The 17,308-nt window shown below is 43.3% G+C and overlaps 1 protein-coding gene across 2 annotated transcripts in view; it reads left to right on the forward strand.

Annotated features, from left to right (window-relative positions):
* LOC126473398 (brefeldin A-inhibited guanine nucleotide-exchange protein 1) overlaps nucleotides 1–17,308 on the forward strand; it is a 285,458-nt gene that overhangs the window by 150,337 nt on the left and 117,813 nt on the right. For both annotated transcript variants that reach the window (XR_007586450.1, XM_050100408.1), the window contains exons 12-14: nucleotides 3,029–3,188; nucleotides 3,770–3,927; nucleotides 7,160–7,401. Coding sequence is in view for 1 of the 2 variants with exons in the window: in XM_050100408.1 (XP_049956365.1) it covers nucleotides 3,029–3,188; nucleotides 3,770–3,927; nucleotides 7,160–7,401 (560 nt within the window). In the remaining variant the exon portion in view is untranslated. The remainder of the gene's footprint in view (nucleotides 1–3,028; nucleotides 3,189–3,769; nucleotides 3,928–7,159; nucleotides 7,402–17,308) is intronic.

Genomic DNA, 17,308 nt, shown 5'->3' on the forward strand with positions numbered 1-17,308 from the left:
AGAGTTGTTTTTCTCTCGCTGTATTTGCGAGTGGAACAGAAGGGGAAATGACAAGTAGTGGTACTGCCATGCACCGTATAGTAGCTTGCAGAGTATCTAAGTAAATATAGATGGTATACGTAGATGTAGATTGATAAGTTTACAGTTCTGAGGGAAAGTATACTGTCATTTAATACAAGGTCTATGTATTTCCACCTGGAAAATGTGTGTTTTCATCCGGAAAAGGTGTATTTTTAACCCAGAAATAATTTGTGTGTGTGTGTGTGTGTGTGTGTGTGTGTGTGTGTGTGTGTGTGTGTGTGTTCGTGTTCGCAAATACCTCCTGTTATTCTTTATTTTATTATGTGAGTTCATAATTTTCATATTTTTCTTAATACAGTGTGACTCCTTGCCACTGTTAATGTGTAATGTAAACCATAAACAAATGGTGAATGTAATCATGGGTACTTAATTTTGCTGTTTTCCTTTTAATGTTTCGTTCCCAAGGGAAAGTATTATTCTTTTTTATTATTATACAATTTTGTGAATTTCATATTTTATGCCATTTTTATTCTTTAGGTATTTTTTACTGTTTTTTCCCTTTCTTTTTAAGAAGAAGAGAGGAACTCTGTACATAAGGGGAAATCTTATCAATGCTAACTCAATTTGCATCTATTTAAAGCTTAGTATTGACCTTTATTTTTAATGTTTGACACACCTATTTGGGAAGCGAGACTGAGAACTGCATGTCAGGGACAAGATACTACCTATATATTTTAAAGTTACGGTCTGTACCAGAGAGAAAATATTCTGTAAATGTTTCTTACATTATTATTTTAACTATGTACTGCCATTTTTTGATTGTAAAATGCCCTATGAATCATACTGTGTACTGAAAACCGGTAGCCAGTAGGCAAGATAAGAAAATGTAACTATAACCTAAAACAAATACTTTTTTGCTGATTGTTGGTTGCTGTTCATATTGGCAATACGGCAGACATGTATGAATAAAGGTTGATAAAACTTCTAGTTACCAGTTGGCAGTAGACACAGAAGTTAGGCTTTTGAAGATAAGGTAAACATAGTCTAACAGAAATGAAAAAAGAATCAACAAATGGTTGAGAAGGCACATGGGAAGCAATTAAATTGCAGGTGGTGCATTTCAGTCACTGTACTACAGTCTATACTGGTCCTGAGCTGTACCTTGATGCTCAACGCCTGACAGTGGTCCCCCAGTTTCTTGGGTATTCCTTTTGACAAGAAGCTTACGTGGTTGCCCCATATCCACCCTCTGAAGATTAGCTGTTTCCATAAACGCCGTGTCCTCCTCTGTCTTGCCTGCACCTCTTGGGCTTGAATCATTCAGCTCTTCTCCGCCTTTATCGGGTCTTAGTTCTGTCCCATCTGGAAAAAGGTTGTCAAGGTAAAGGCTCAGGTGCACCTTCCACAGTGCTTCTCTTGGACCCGGTGCACTATCGTAGTATCTGTTTGGCCACCTGTGCCTTTTGCACTAGCCCCGGTTGGGACAGCCCCTCCCCCCGTTTCCAGTTCGGCAGTCGCAACTGCTCCTAGCCATCATTATTTGCTCTTTCCCTGCTCACACTTCCTATTCTATCCTTTTTGCAGCTTTGCTTCTCTGCTGTGATTTCCATTCTCCCTCCTTGCCCTGTTCCCCACATTCTCTCCCGAATATTCACCCCCCCCCCCCCCCCCCCAATTTCAATTAGTTCCTTGGCCTCGGATTCAGAGGGATCTGTTCCGGTGTCTGAAAGCCTTCATCACTCCGCTAATGTTCCATTTTTTGTTGCACTCGCTCTTATGGGAGTTTCGGAATGCTATTGTTTTTTACAGTGACGGTTCTAAAATCTGCTGATCACATGGTATATGCCTTCACATTTCCTGCTGGCATGAAACATCATCTCATGCCTGCCATGTGTGGAGTGCTTACCACACAACTGATAGTCATTTATCAAGCCCCGTGCTTTACTAAATGGTCCTCCTCCACCCGAGTTTTGTTACGTATGGACTCGATGATTTACCTTTAGGCTGTCACCTGGTGTTTTTCCTGCCACCCCCTCAGTCTCTGCCATCCATGACCTTCTCTCCAATTGTGACCATTCTGCATGTTCAGTTGATTTCCTTTGGGCCTTCTTCTCCCCCCCCCCTCCCCCCCCCTCTCTGTCTAATAAACTTTGTGCAATTAAGGGATTCCCACCACATGGTGTTCTTCCCCCACCTCTCCCGGTGGGAATCAGCCATCCTATGCTGTGTTCATATCAGCCGTACCAGGTTGACCCAAGGTAAAGGTCAAGGTGACCTTGCATTGTTCCATCTATCCTGGGTTTTCTGTGCAAAAGTGGGTTGTTGTCCGAGATTTAAGTACCTCAGTTTCCTTCTGGAATTGGAGTCGGGTAGTGTTGATGTTGGTTTGAGAGGCCTTTGGCCTTGCCTCCACCCTGACCAAGTTCCCTGCCCCCCCCCCCTTTCCCTATGTTTTTTCTGGTCTTTTGTGTAGTTCTGTTTCCCCTTTTCTTGTGTTAGTTTTGTCTCTCCTTCCCATGGTGTTGTCCACATTGTGTCACAATCATGGGATGGTGTAGGGAGCGGCGTGGGTTGCTGGCTGTGCTGGAATCCCCTCGTGTGTAGCATCTTTGGGACAGCCCTTCTCTTGCCCTTCTCTCCCCCCACCCCTCTGGCTCCTCCTTGTTCTTTACTCTTCCTGCCACTGCTACATTCCTTTTGCCTCTCTTGTATGCCCATTAAGTATTTGTGGCAGGTTCACTACATACCGTACTGTTTTTGAAGAAACAAGGGGAATAAACTGGAAGCTGAAAAGCCGTCAAAAAATTGTGTGTGAAACAGTGAGAATGTAACTGTATTTTTTATTTTTTTAATAATCTGCTCCCTTCAGTTACATTTTTCCGTATTGTCGGTTAATATACCCTCCAGGTACAAAAATTAATTACAGGAGATTATAGTTTTTATACTTTTTTGTTCGTGCATATTGTTAGTGCATTCATCTGTAACACATCCTTCCTCTTTTTTATAGGTTTAATCGCAAACCGAAGAAAGGCATTCAGTTTTTACAAGAGCAACGATTATTGGGGAGTTCTCCCATGGAAATAGCTGAATGGTTGCACAGTGATGAACGCTTAGATAAAACTGGGATTGGTGACTTCTTGGGTGACAATGATGATTTAAGTAGAGAGGTGAGTCTTTTGACATTACTCATTCATTGTAATGTTTTGGCATTGTCTTAACCACTTCAGAAAAAGTTTAGTTACAACTCAAATGCATAGATGTTTCTCCTAATAAGCCAGGTGTTTCTTTTTCCACGCATACTATTAGTTTGGCTGCACTGCCTGTTTAAATTTTATAGTGTAGAGCTGCAGCTCCTTTGCACTCCTCATAACCCTTCAAGTTGTATAAAAAGCAGCAGAAATAAATAAAGTTCATTTTCAAGTGTCAAACCTGCTTATAATTTAAATTCTGTTTCTCACAAAAGAGTGAAATTAATCACTTTGCTACATTGTTTGCAGTTTGGAATACTAAAATACATAGTTTTTCTGTAATATAAAATTCAGACAGTGAAACTATAAGTAAGACTTCAATAAAAAAGGAATAGAGTAGTTATAAACTCAGATATTTGTAATATAAAATTTGCAGTGATATCATTGATTGTTATTTTCCTCACAATACACGTGAAAACTAAAAATTTCCCTGTTGTAACTGCCTTGCATTATAAACCCAGTATGAAGGATGTTATTTAAATATTAGAATTATTTTGCAGGTTATGTATGCATATGTTGACCTAATGAACTTCAGCAACCGGGATATAGTATCTGCTCTTAGATATTTCCTTGAAGGCTTCAGACTACCTGGTGAAGCACAGAAGATTGATAGGCTAATGGAGAAATTTGCCAGCAGATACTGTGAATGTAATCCAAAGTATGTATTGTAGTGACGTACAAAATTATCTTAAAAATAAAAATACAGTTAACTATTTCCTCCTCTGCATAATCTTCTGCTCCCATGACATAAAATATACTGGCAATGCCAATTTTGCTCATAACTAAGAATTATAGCATATCTTCTATTTTATTTTCTTCTTTCCCAGTCAAATTTTATTTTGGAATTTTTAAAGTGAGATAATACTTCTGGTGCCCTCTCTCCCATCCCTCTCATCTGCCATATCCTCATTATCCACCCTAGCTAAGATCTCTCTTCCCTCTGCTCACACTGCAAAAGAGAACTCTCTACAAGACTAATTTGAAAGCTCAGCTGGTTATTGTCCTCCTATGCATATATGTTTCCTCTCATATATTCTGCTTGGCAGCCTGCTGTGTCTGTTCTCTCAATGCCCTGCACATTCTAAGTGGACCTCCTTGGAACTGGACTGGGCACTCCTTCATTAGTTTAAATTCTTAATCCAGTCGCAGCTGAACAATGGATGAATCCTATATTCACCTGCATGACAGTTTATTATATGTCACCTTAACAGTATTCATCACTATGGAATCTGCTTGGATGCTGGTGCTTTCCCCATCAGTCCACTTAAGTCTCTGTCTGGTGGAAGCTGCCAAATTACTCGTTTTCTGGCAAGATACGTATTGTATGCTCCCATTTTTTATTAAGTTTCTTGGCCAACAATAAGAGGCATGGTGTGCTTCACTCTCTGCCCCACCCCCACCCCCCTCTCTCCCCCCCCCCTCCTACCTACCCCCCCCCCCCACCCCCCCTCACCCCTGGGCTTCACTACAAAAGAACACTACTCTAGCTTTGATCATTTGCTTGACTTGTCTGGAGCTTTTTATGCAGGCTGAGGGAGCACCTCCTTTCAAACCAATGACTCAGATGGTGACCATGGCACGGTATACGCCTTTCTTCCATCAGTGAAGAGGTCTTCAGGTGCCGCCTTTTAGATCAGTGTTTGATTTTTACTGTTGAGCTGCTAGCCAAGTATCGGGTACTCTTGCACATCTAGCAACGTGGCATCTAAATCTGTCAAATGCTCAGATTCCCTCAGTGTTCTCCATAGCCTGTTTGCAACGTAGACATGTGTATCACACTTAGTCCAATGGATTCGGAAATGTCTTTATTTGCCCACTGATGGTTGGATTAATGTCATTTGTATGGGTTCCTAGACATGTCAATGTGTTGGGCAATGAGGCTCTGGATGCTGCTGCCTACATTGCAGCTCAACTATTCTGGACTTTTAGCAGTTCTGTCCCCTCAGATGATCTCAGCATTGCTATATGCAGGAATATTTTATCACTCTCTTATGAACAGTGGTCATATGTCCGTGGGAACATGCTGGAGATTAAACCCATCCCTATGGCTTGGGCAGCTTCCTCTCATCCATCTTCTCATGAAGAGATAATTTTAAATAGGCCACATGTTGGACAATACCTTTTCCACCATCATCATCTGTTACGTGATGACTCCGCAGCACTTGTATTGAAATACCGATGGTGCTTCACTTTCTATCCCGATGTCAGTTTCTTAACTTCTTACACTTTAATGTGTATTTGTCATCTGAGCTATCCTGGGTTTGAGCAGATACAGCAAAAGATGTAGAATGTGTTCTAGCCTTTAACTGCTGTAGCAATGTGGTGCAAGAGATCTAAATTCCAACCTTGTACTGTGATTGCCTTGAAATTATTACCAAATTATGTCTTAAAAAAAGAGTGTCATTGTAACTGTTCAGTTTACCTTTCAGCTTGGTTTATTGTCTTTTAACAAGTGTTCCAGGTTCACTTTCATGATTCATTATAGTTTTACCCACCTACTAATGCCATTTCGGCCCCTGTGTGTAGACAAACTTAAAGAAGCATGGAATCCTTTCTGTAGAAAATGTCCTGTTTTAAGATATTACCTGGACACTTCTGTCCTCACCTATTTTGAGCCCTAAAATAAAGCATTAAAAATAAAAAAAAGGGAAGAAAAGTTGCATGTCTGTCAGGTGTTACACACACCTATTATTTGTACTGTCGAATAGTGATCTATCCTGATGTATTACCTACCTTATGTCCTTAATTTTTTGTATTCTCATATTTATATTTTTTTATGTATTCGTTCAAGAGGGCATTTTCCTTATGTCTGTAAAAAAGTTAAAATGCAAATTTATTTAATTATTAGAATGCTGGTGTACTGGAATATTGTTCCAGGAATTCTGTAGTGTCCTATAAAATCTGTCTAATTCACGAATTAGCAGCTTAATAAAAATATAACTGCAGGATTTTTATTTATACAAGGATAGTCTGAAAAGTTTCCAACCTTAACTTAGCAGCACTTGTCAACAAAAGTTGAGGAGTTTAGTTGTGCGTGCTAAGTAAGGCACTCCCAAAATTCCAGACATTTTGGAAGTGCAGTTGTTGTTCGATAGTCATTGTAGTGAGTTGATCCGTGTATTTTTGTAAAAGTGTACAAAATTGAGTGTCGAACTGTAAATAGATATTTGTTTTTGAAAGAGAGTACACCTACACAAATTAAACTTGAGTTGCACACAGTTTACAGGGCTCTGTACCGTAGTTTACCACTGTGAAATTTTGGAGACCTGAATTTAAACATGGCCATACCAACTTGAGTGATAATGGACGTTCATGACAGCCAACAACTGCAATCAGTGAAAATAACATTGCCCAATTTCACCAGAGAATTGTCGAATTAAGGTGAGAGAGACAACAGAGACTACGAGCGTATGTAAAGAATGTCTTTGTCACACATTGATTAAAAATTTAGGGATGGGGAAGCTGATTGCACACTGTGTGCCGTGATTGCTCACTGTGTGCTGTCTCACACCTCAGCAGTTGTCGTGGTGAAACTCCACAAATATCAGTTTCATTTGCTTCATCACCCTTCTTACTCACAAGATCTAGACCCAAGCAGCATTATTTTGTTCCTTTGGCTGAAAGTTGAGCTCGTGGGCAGAAATTTTAGTCACATGATAAAGCCATCACCCTCCTAAACAGCTGTTTTGCAGAGAAAGGCACTAGCTAATATTTGGATGGGTTAGAGACAATTGTATAGACATACAACGGGATCATGTTGAAAAATAAAATAAAAATATATTTGAAGAAAAATGTGAGATTTCTTTCATTGGTTAGTAACTTTTCAGACTACCCATGTATTTTCAACAATTTTATTTTTCTTATTTGTGATTTTTCTCATTTTTCTCCAGCAATGGTCTTTTTGCTAGTGCTGATACTGCATATGTATTAGCATATTCTGTCATTATGCTTACCACAGATCTTCATTCACCCCAAGTGAAAAGCAAAATGACTAAAGAGCAGTACATTCGGCTCAACAGAGGTATTAGTGACAGCAAGGACTTGCCTGAAGAATATTTGTCAAGTATCTATGATGAAATTGCTGGTCATGAAATAAAGATGAAAGGAACTGTTAACAAACCGGGCAAACAGTGTAAGTTGTTAAAATACAGCTTTCTGTTATCTTCATTAATAATTACGAACCTCTGTTAAGATTAATGTAGCTTTATAGATACTAAAGTGACTGCTAACCAGTTAACATGTTTGTGAATTTTATGTTAGTGCTGTATAAACTTGTTTTTTATGAAGGGTTATTTTTATTTCACATTGCTACAAAATGGATTTTCAAACACTTACTCAAAATCTATAAATCCCGGATGAAGTTGTAATTCCTATTCATTGCTTCATTCTATAGTTTCCTTAATGACTTGTAAATGGTCAATAGTTCTTGCACCTAACAGCTGTGAAGATTGTTCTTGTTGGATTCTTTCCCCAACTGAAGTCAGCTGTCAGTTCTATTATTGAACAGGGTGGTCCATAGTTGAGGAACCACATTTCTAAAACAAAAATAGGAGTAAAAACAGATATTCAGAGTCAAGGAGTGTGGGATGGGAGAGATGGAAAACCTGTAAGGCTATTTTTCAAGCGGAAAGGTCATGTGACACATCAAGCAGATAGAAGAATCAATGGTGGCTTTCAAATGAGTTTAGCTGTACTGATTTGTGAGTTATGTCGTATTTTGTGCAAGACAAGGCAAATGCTGGTGATGAAAACAGAAAACACACAGAGACTTCGGGATGCACTTGACATGTTGTGCGGCACATTGTAAGGTTGTTGTTAACTGCTTCAGCCACTCCTTGTGGAGTTGAGCCAACCCAAGTATCAGAATGTGCACACAAGCATCAACAGTTTACTCACAGAGGTGTGCAAGGTTTTTGATTTTCACTGCATACACTGAGTCACAGGTTTAAATCAAACAATGGAAAATCCAGGATGGAATGTAACAATACTGGAGAAGGAAAGTTGCCACTCACCATATAGTGGAGATGCTGAGTCGCAGATAGGCAGAACAAAAAGATGTTCACACTTAAAGGTTTCAGTCAATGGCCTTCGTCAACAATAGACACACATATGCGCACACACACACGCAAACGCAACTCTCTCACACGACTGCAGTCTCAGGCAACTGAAACCACACTGAGCAGCAGCACCAGTGCATGATGGGAGTGGTGACTGGGTGGGATAACGGAGGACGCTGGGGCAGGTAGGGGGAGTGATAGTATGGTGGGGAAGGCTGACAGTGAAGTGCTGCAGGTTGGGCAGCGGATAGCGGAGTGGTGGGGAGGGGGAAGTAGCAGAAAAGGAGAGAAATACAGAGAAATTAATAAAAAATTAAAAAAATAAAATAAATAAAAAAAAGACTGGGGTTGGTGGTGGAATGGCGGCTGTGTAATACTGGAATGGGAGCAGGGAAGGGAATGGATGGGTGAGGACGGCGACTAACGAAGGTTGAGGCCAGGAGGGTTACAGGAACGTAGGATGGATTGCAGGGAAAGTTCCCACCTGCGCAATTCAGGAAAGCTGATGTTGGTGGGAAGGATACATATGGCACAGGCTGTGAAGCAGTCATCTAAATGAAGGATATCATGTTTGGCAGCATGTTCAGCAACATGGTGGTCCACTTGTTTCTTGGCCACAGTTTGTCAATGGCCATTCATGCGGATAGACAGCTTGTTGGTTGTTGTACCTAAATAGAATGCAGCACAGTGGTTGCAGCTTAGCTTGTTAACCACATTGCTGGTTTCACCAGTAGCCCTACCTTTGATGGGAAAAGCGATGTTAGTGACCGGACTGGATTAGGTGGTTGTGGGAGGATGTATGGGACAGGTCTTGCATCTGGGTCTGTTACAGGAATATGAGCCATGAGGTATGGCATTGGGAGCAGGGGTTGTGTAAGGATGGACGAGTATATTGTGTAGGTTCTGGACTCCAGTCCCATCACTAACATCACCTATCATATCAAAGTTAGGGCTACCTGTGAAACTAGTCATATGGTCTACAAGCTAAGCTGCAACCACTGTGCTGCATTCTATGTAGGTCTGACAAGCAACAAGCTGCGCATCAGCATGAGTGGCCACCGACAAACTGGCTGAGAAACAACATCCTGTTGCGGAACACGCTGCCAAACATGATATCCTTCATTTCAGTGACTGTTTCACAGCCTGTGCCATATGGATCCTTCCCACCAACACCAGCTTTTCTGAATTGCACAGGTGGGAACTTTCCCTGCAATACATCCTACATTCCCGTAACGCACCTGGCCTCAACCTTTGTTAGTTGCTGTCCTCACCCATCCAGCCCCTTCCTTGCTCCCATCCCAGTACTACACAGCTGTCGTTCCACTGCCACACCCAGTCTTTTTTAATTTATATTATTTTATTTTTTATTTATTTCTCTCTAGTTCTCTCCTTTTCCGCTACCCCTTCCCCACCTCTCCCCTGCCCACTGCCCAACCTACAGCACTTCACTGTCCGCCATCCCCACCATACTATTCCTCCCCCTCCCCCTCCCTGCCCCAGCCTCCTCCTTTAGCCCACCCAGTTGCCACTCCAATCATGCACTGGTGCTGCTGCTCACAGTGTGGTTTCTGTTGCCTGAGACTGCAGGTGTGTGTGTGTGTGTGTGTGTGTGTGTGTGTGTGTGTGTGTGTGTGTGTGTGTGTGTGTGTGTGTGTGTATTGTTGACAAAGGCTGTGGGCCAAAAGCTTTAAGTGTGAAAATCTAATTGTTGTGCCTATCTGCAACTCAGCATCTTCGCTATATGGTGAGTGGCAACTTTCCTTCTCAAATGTTGTTAGTCACAGGTTTGTTTGAACCTCTGAAGGTGGATATCAAATATGGATTTCCAGGACCTGTATAAAGTAACGAACCTAAGAATATACTACAGCCCCATAAATGTCTCTCCAGTAGGGTCTGCAACAACAAGATTAAACTAATTACTGACATTTGAGAAGTCATTCTTCACAAACTGCATTGGGTTTCACTGAAACCCTAATACACTATGTGATCAAAAGTATCCGGACACCCCAAAAAACATAAGTTTTTCATATTAGTTGGATTGTGCTGCCACCTATTGCCAGGTACTCCATATCAGTGACCTCAGTAGTCATTAGACATTGTGAGAGAGCAGAATGGAGCGCTCCGCGGAACTCATGGACTTCGAACGTGGTCAGTTGATTGATTGGGTGTCACTTGTTTTATACATCTGTACGTGAGATTTCCATACTCTCGAACATCCCTAGGTCCTCCCCCTTGCGGGTTCGGGGGTTAGAATAGGCCCGCGGTATTCCTGCCTGTCGTAAGAGGTGACTAAAAGGAGTCTCCAACATTTCGGCCTTTAATGTGATGGTCCCCATTAGGATTTGACCTCCATTCTTCCAAATTCAACAGAAGTACGAGCCTTTTGGGGAAGGACACCTTATGTGGTGCACCATCAATCTTCTGTGCCCTAAGACCTTGGCACTCTTCATCATCTTGGCGTCGTAACTGCACCCACCATCCCTCATTTTGGGTATACACACCTGATGGGTTGCGTAAGTTACACCCTTAATGCGTCACCATCCGCATCCACAATAACTATGCACTTCCCATGGCAACCAAAATTCAGCACGGTAGCCAGCCCGTTGTGGTGGAGTCGTCATGTACCCTCTTGGTTGTAGCCCCCTAACAACACAGGGATCGTACTGCCGATGCCCGAGCTGACACCTCCCCACGTAAGCCAAGGAGTAGATGCCTGTCTCTCTGGGGCATTCGGACTCCTGGCAACGGCCATCCTGCGGCTGGGTGGCGCCCGTGGAGAGACCCACTGGTCAGAGTGGGTGGCATCGGGGCAGACAACCTGCAATGAAGCGGATGAAGTCTCAATCCGGTGGTCGAACGACCGCCAACGTCTCTAAGCGCAGTAAGGTAGAATTTAATGCTGTGACATATGACCCCAAATCATTCCCTTCCCTAGCCACACCATGGGAGGGACATAGGGCTGCGGACAAACAGAAGCCGTATTCACCACGATACTTTGTGTGCAGCAGAACTGATTGGGATTCATTTTTGGGGACTAAGCCTCTCTTCTTTGTGAACAATCTTGAAGGTAAGTTTGGGAAGTGGCGTCTCTTTCCGAAATGAGGAGTGGTGCCATCCTGATACAAGCAGCTTCATCTACACAGTCATGGGCATTACTTGCCTGTGAGAAGCTCGGTGACATACCCATTAATGTCACTCCCCATGACTCCTTAAATATGGTCCAGGGGATTATCTTTCATAAAGATCTTCTGCTACAGTCTGATGACGAGTTATGGGAGAACCTGGCACGATGAGGTGTACACTTACTCCATCGTGTCTTTAGAGGGCCCAAGGATAATAGGATCGCTACCGGTGCTTTCCTCCTACCCTTTGAGGGCGACTGCTTGCCCGAGAAGGTCAAGGTCATGATCTATCAGTGCGATGTCAAGCCCTATGTCCCACCCCCTATGCGATGCTTCCAGTGCTGGAAGTTCGGACACATCTTCCCCAGACGCCCTGCCAGCCCCACGTGTCGAGATTGTGGACGACCTTCGCATCCCAATTCTCCATGTGCTCCGCCTCCCACCCGTGTTAACTGTGGGGAGCATCATTCTCCCTGCTCGCCAGACTGTGCAGTCTATCAACGAGAGCGGAAGATACGAGAAATTAAGACCCTGGACCGTTTAACTTACCAAGAGGCAAAGAAGAAGCTAGAACGACTCAACCCCACACCTATGTTGAGGAGTTATGCTGCTGTAACACTGCCGCCACCAGTTCCTGCAAAGAATCCTTTCTCAGTTGGCCCACATAGCAGTCAAGTTACGCCTGTCCCACCGCTGGTAGGGGCCTCTCCATCTTCCACTACTCCCAGAATACCCAGTTTGGGAGCAGTGCGCCCCGAACGTCAGTCCCCACCTCTCAGCCGGAGAAGCGACAGCCTTCTCCAACTACTCAGCCGGAGAAGCAACGGCCTCCTCTGTCCTCACGCGTTCTAAAGGGGTCCCTTGGGGGAGTCCCTTCCAAGGACTTTACTATTGTCTCACAAGACACTAGCCATTGGCTGAAGAAGCCACCAGCTGCTGGGCGAAGGGCTTCACGCTCTTCCTCTCTTCCTGACAATACGTCAGGAAAGCCCTCCCAGCATGCCAGCATGCGAACCCTCCTCCCAAAGACAAGAGAGAGAAGAGGAAGCTCTCTAAGAAGAATAAGGACCCGGTGGTTCCCACACCACCGCTTCCTGTCATCTCAGCCTCTGAGGATGAGGTCGATCTCTTTGCGTCCCCTGATGATCTAGATCTCGCCATCTCCTCAGAAACGATTGATGCTGAGACGTCAGTCACTCAGTCGGTGGCAGCATGTGACCCTGTGAAGTAATTTGCCTTTTCAGTGTCTTCATGCCCCTACAGGACATGCTTTGTACAAACCTCCAGTGGAATTGTGGCGGTTATTTTAGCCATCTACCTGAGCTACGTCAGCTTCTAAGCATGACGCCTGCTTTCTGCATTGCCCTCCAGGAAAACTGGTTCCCGGCAATGCAGACCCCTGTCCTTTATGGATACAGGGGCTATTACTGTCACCGTAGCGCTTACAATAGTGTGTCAGGTAGAGCCTGCGTGTATGTCCTGTAGTGTTCCTGTGCCCCTTCAGACATCATTGGAAGCTGTGGCATTGGTCACTCTTGGCTGATGAATGGTCATCTGCTGCATCGAGAGGACACCCCCCCCCCCCCCCCCCCCCTAATTGTCGATGTGGTGCAAACATGATGGTGGCCCATATGTTGTTGGAATGTCCTCTTTTAACCGCCCACAGGCGTCTCTTTTAGGTGACAATGTCTCTATGGCAGATTGGATTTTAAGTTTTATTCGTGCAAGCGGCTTTTATAAGTCCATCTAATTTTGTTGCGTCGTCCTCTTCTGTGCTGTATATTTTACTTAGTTTTGTGGTGTAATTTGACTCCACCCTAATCTTTCAGGCTGGACGTTTTAACATGTTGCAGGGTGGCTGGCTCATCCTTTTATTTTCGTGATCAGCCAGCCACGGTTCTCTGCTGTACAGTTTTAATTCTTTCTGCCTTTCTTCTATATTTTGTTTTTGTCGCTGTGCTCCATTTTCCATGTTGCCTTACCGTTGACCTTGGGGCTTTTCTTCCCCCGGAATTTTTTTTTTTTTTTTAATGCTCAGCCTGACTGGTGGATGGTTTAAATATGCTCTGTGTGTTTATGAAACAAGGGACCGATGGCCTTTGCAGTTTGGTCCCTTTAATCTTTAAACCAACCAACCATCCCTAGGTCCTCTCTTTCCGATTTGATAGTGAATTGACAACGTGAAGGGACACATACAGCACAGAAGCATAGAGGCCGACCTCATCTGTTGACTGACAGAGAATGCTGACAGTTGAAGAGGGTCGTAACGTGTAATAGGCAAACATCTTTACAGACCATCACACAGGAATTCCAAAGTGCATCAGGATCCACTGCAAGTACTATGACAGTTAGGCGGAAGGTGAGAGAACTTGGATTTCATGGTTGAGCGGCTGCTCATAAGCCACACATCAGGCCAGTAAATGCCAAACGACACCTGGCTCGGTGTAAGGAGCATAAACGTTGGATGATTGAACAGTGGAAAAATGTTGTGTGGAGTTACAAATCAGCCTGGTGAACGTCATCTGCCAATATGTGTAATGCGAACAGTAAAATTCAGAAGCGGTGGTGTTATGGTGTGGTTGTGTTTTTCATGGAGGGGGGCCTTGCACCCCTTGTTGTTGGCCTACATTGATGTTTTAAGCACTTTCTGGCTTCCCACTGTTGAAGAGCAATTCAGGGATGGCGATTGCATCTTTCAACATGATCGAGCACCTGTTCATAATGCACGGCCTGCGGCGGAGTGGTTACACAACAACAACATCCCTGCAACGGGCTGGCCTCCAGAGTCCTGACCTGAATCCTATAGAACACCTTTGGCATGTTTTGGAACGCCGACTTCGTACCAGGCCTCACTGACCGCCATCAGTACCTCTCCTCAGTGCAGCAGCCTGTGAAGAATGGGGTGCCATTCCCCAAGAAACCTTCCAGCCCCTGATTATATGCCTACAAGAGTGGAAGCTGTCATCAAGGCTAAGGGTGGGTCAACACCATATTGAATTCCATCATTACCGATGGAGGGTGCCACGAACTTGTAAGTCATTTTCAGCCAGGTGTCCAGATAATTTTGATCACAAAGTGTATATGGTAAAAGGGATGTACCCTCATCCCTGCATTTCAGTGATTTGCTGAATGTGGAATATGGGGGTAGTTACAGGCAGTTTAGCCGTACATGTATGTATGTGTTTTTTTGGGTTGAGGAAGGACGCTGTCCAAAACCTTGGAATAATTTCACTTGTATTTATGTGCCTGTTGATTACTCAACACCTCAGCTGTACAGTGTGTGATTATATTTATTTCTTAACATTATTTTTATTCCATTGTCTATTATTATAGTGTTGTTGTTGTTGTTGTTGTTGTTGTTGTGGTCTTCAGTCCTGAGACTGGTTTGATGCAGCTCTCCATGCTACTCTATCCTGTGCAAGCTTCTTCATCTCCCAGTACCTACCGCAACTTACATCCTTCTGAATCTGCTTAGTGTATTCATCTCTTGGCCTCCCTCTACGACTTTTACCCTCCACACTGCCCTCCAATGCCAAATTTCTGATCCCTTGACGCCTCAGGACATGTCCTACCAGCCGATCCCTTCTTCTGGTCAAGTTGTGCCACAAACCTCTCTTCTCCCCCATCCTATTCAATACCTCCTCATTAGTTACGTGATCTACCCACCTAATCTTCAACATTCTTCTGTAGCACCACATTTCAAAAGTTTCTATTCTCTTCTTGTCCAAACTATTTATTGTCCATGTTTCACTTCCATACGTGGCTACACTCCATACAAATACTTTCAGAAACGACTTCCTGACACTTAAATCTATACTCGATGTTAACAAATTTCTCTTCTTCTGAAACGCTTTCCTTGCCATTGCCAGTCTACATTTTATATCCCCTCTACTTCGACCATCATCAGTTATTTTGCTCCCCAAATAGCAAAACTCCTTTACTACTTTAAGTGTCTCATTTCCTAATCTAATTCCCTCAGTGTATAGTGTAGGAGAAAAAATATTTGTGTGCTGCAGTAAAGACTCATCTCTCTATCTAGTTGGCATTTACGGATGGTTTTTCCTGTCTGTGCTAAATTCTTGTCTACAATGCTAGTATGAAAGTTTCCTATTTTTCATTCATTAGTTTCATATTATTTTGCTCTGTAATAGGCAAATCATAAAACAAATTGTAGAAGATTCCCATCCTATATGTTCCTTTAAAATAACGGCAACCATAATATGTAACATGCAATACACTTCATTAATCTCTAAGAGAATGATAATAATGAATAGTAAAAAGAATAGTGGCTTTTTAACATAAAAATGAGGTATACTGCAGTCGAAGCAATGAGATAATTCAACTGCTTAGGAAGTGAGATTCCACAGTATGCCTAAAACAGGGGAGATATCAGAAGTATATGCATTTTCAACTTTTCGCGGCATAATGAATAGTCCATTAAATTTCGGGCATGCAACCGGCTATCCTCAGAGTGAGTCTCAAGATGCAGTCAGTCTTGCGACTCACTCTGAGGATGGCCAGATGATACGTGGTCGAAATATCAGTGGAAGAAATTTTATTTGTGTGGCTGCATGCACAAAATTTAATGGACTATATCAGAAGTAGATTGATATGAGCAAAGAAAACTTCCTGGAATTAAAGAGTCCCACTTCATGGTCCAGTCACAGTAATATGCCCACAGCCTATGTTCAATCCACTGTCCAATAACCACTCGCAGATGGCAAGTGGCAGCACTAGCAGTGGAGGGTATATAAAACATTTTGGGGGATGTGGAAAACGGTGCAGTTGTTGTAATGCAGAAATGGAGCACTTTATATGATGTCCAAAAAGGCAGCAGGCAGCTTATTTATGTACCCATGTTGACTGCTGTTTGAGGGCCACAAAAGCTGAAATTTGCATGCCAGTACTGCAACTGAATGGTGGCCTTTTCAGATGGATCACATTTTATGCTCCATTGGAAGGTGGCAATTGGCATGTACTGCGTGAAACATCTGAAAGCAAAGGGTTCAGGCCAGAGAAGAAAGCACTACAGTCTGGGAAATGTTCTCACGGCGTTCCCTGGGTGATCTCATCATTCTGGAAGGCATAATGGATCAACACAAGTATGCACCTATCCATGAGGACCATGTCAACCCCTCAGTGGTATCTACAGCAGGAGAGTGCAGCGTGTCGCACAACTCACAATTGATGTGCATGGTTCGAAGAGCACCAGGATGAGTTTACCATTCTCACCAGCCCACCAAACTCCCCAGGTTTAAACCTAATCGAGAATTTCTGGGACCACCTCGATCAGGCAGTCCAAGTCACGGATCCTCAACCAAGAAACCTTGCGCAGCTGTCCACAGCACTGGTGTCGGCATGGCTTCACATTCCTGTTGATACCTTCCAGAACCTCATTGACTTGTCTTGCATGTTTTGCTGCAGTCTGCACTGCAGAAGGTGATTATTCAGGCTTTTGGCAGGTGGTCATGTTAATGTGACTGGACAGTATGGTATCAGATATGAATGTGGAACAAAGGAAATCCCGGAAAATGTGTGAGAGGTGTGACTCTGTTTGGAAGTGAAACACGGACTGAGGGGTCGTTAGAGAAGATAAAACTGTAAGCATTTGAAACAACGAGCTATCAGGTAAATTTAGGTGGACAGAAGTTGCAAAAATTTATGAGATATTAAAAGAAGTGAGGAAAAAACAACATGGAAACACATTACAGGGAGAAGTGACATGTTAGTAGCACACCTCGTACAGCATCAATGGATAGTGAACAATACACTGGTAGGGAGCACTTCTACTGTCAAATATGAATGTAGACCCTGAAGCTCTTGGAATATGCAGTAGATGTGGTGGCTGGTGGGGGCAGGG

Source organism: Schistocerca serialis, chromosome 4 (genome assembly GCF_023864345.2).
Source record: "Schistocerca serialis cubense isolate TAMUIC-IGC-003099 chromosome 4, iqSchSeri2.2, whole genome shotgun sequence".
Lineage (NCBI taxonomy): Eukaryota > Metazoa > Arthropoda > Insecta > Orthoptera > Acrididae > Schistocerca > Schistocerca serialis.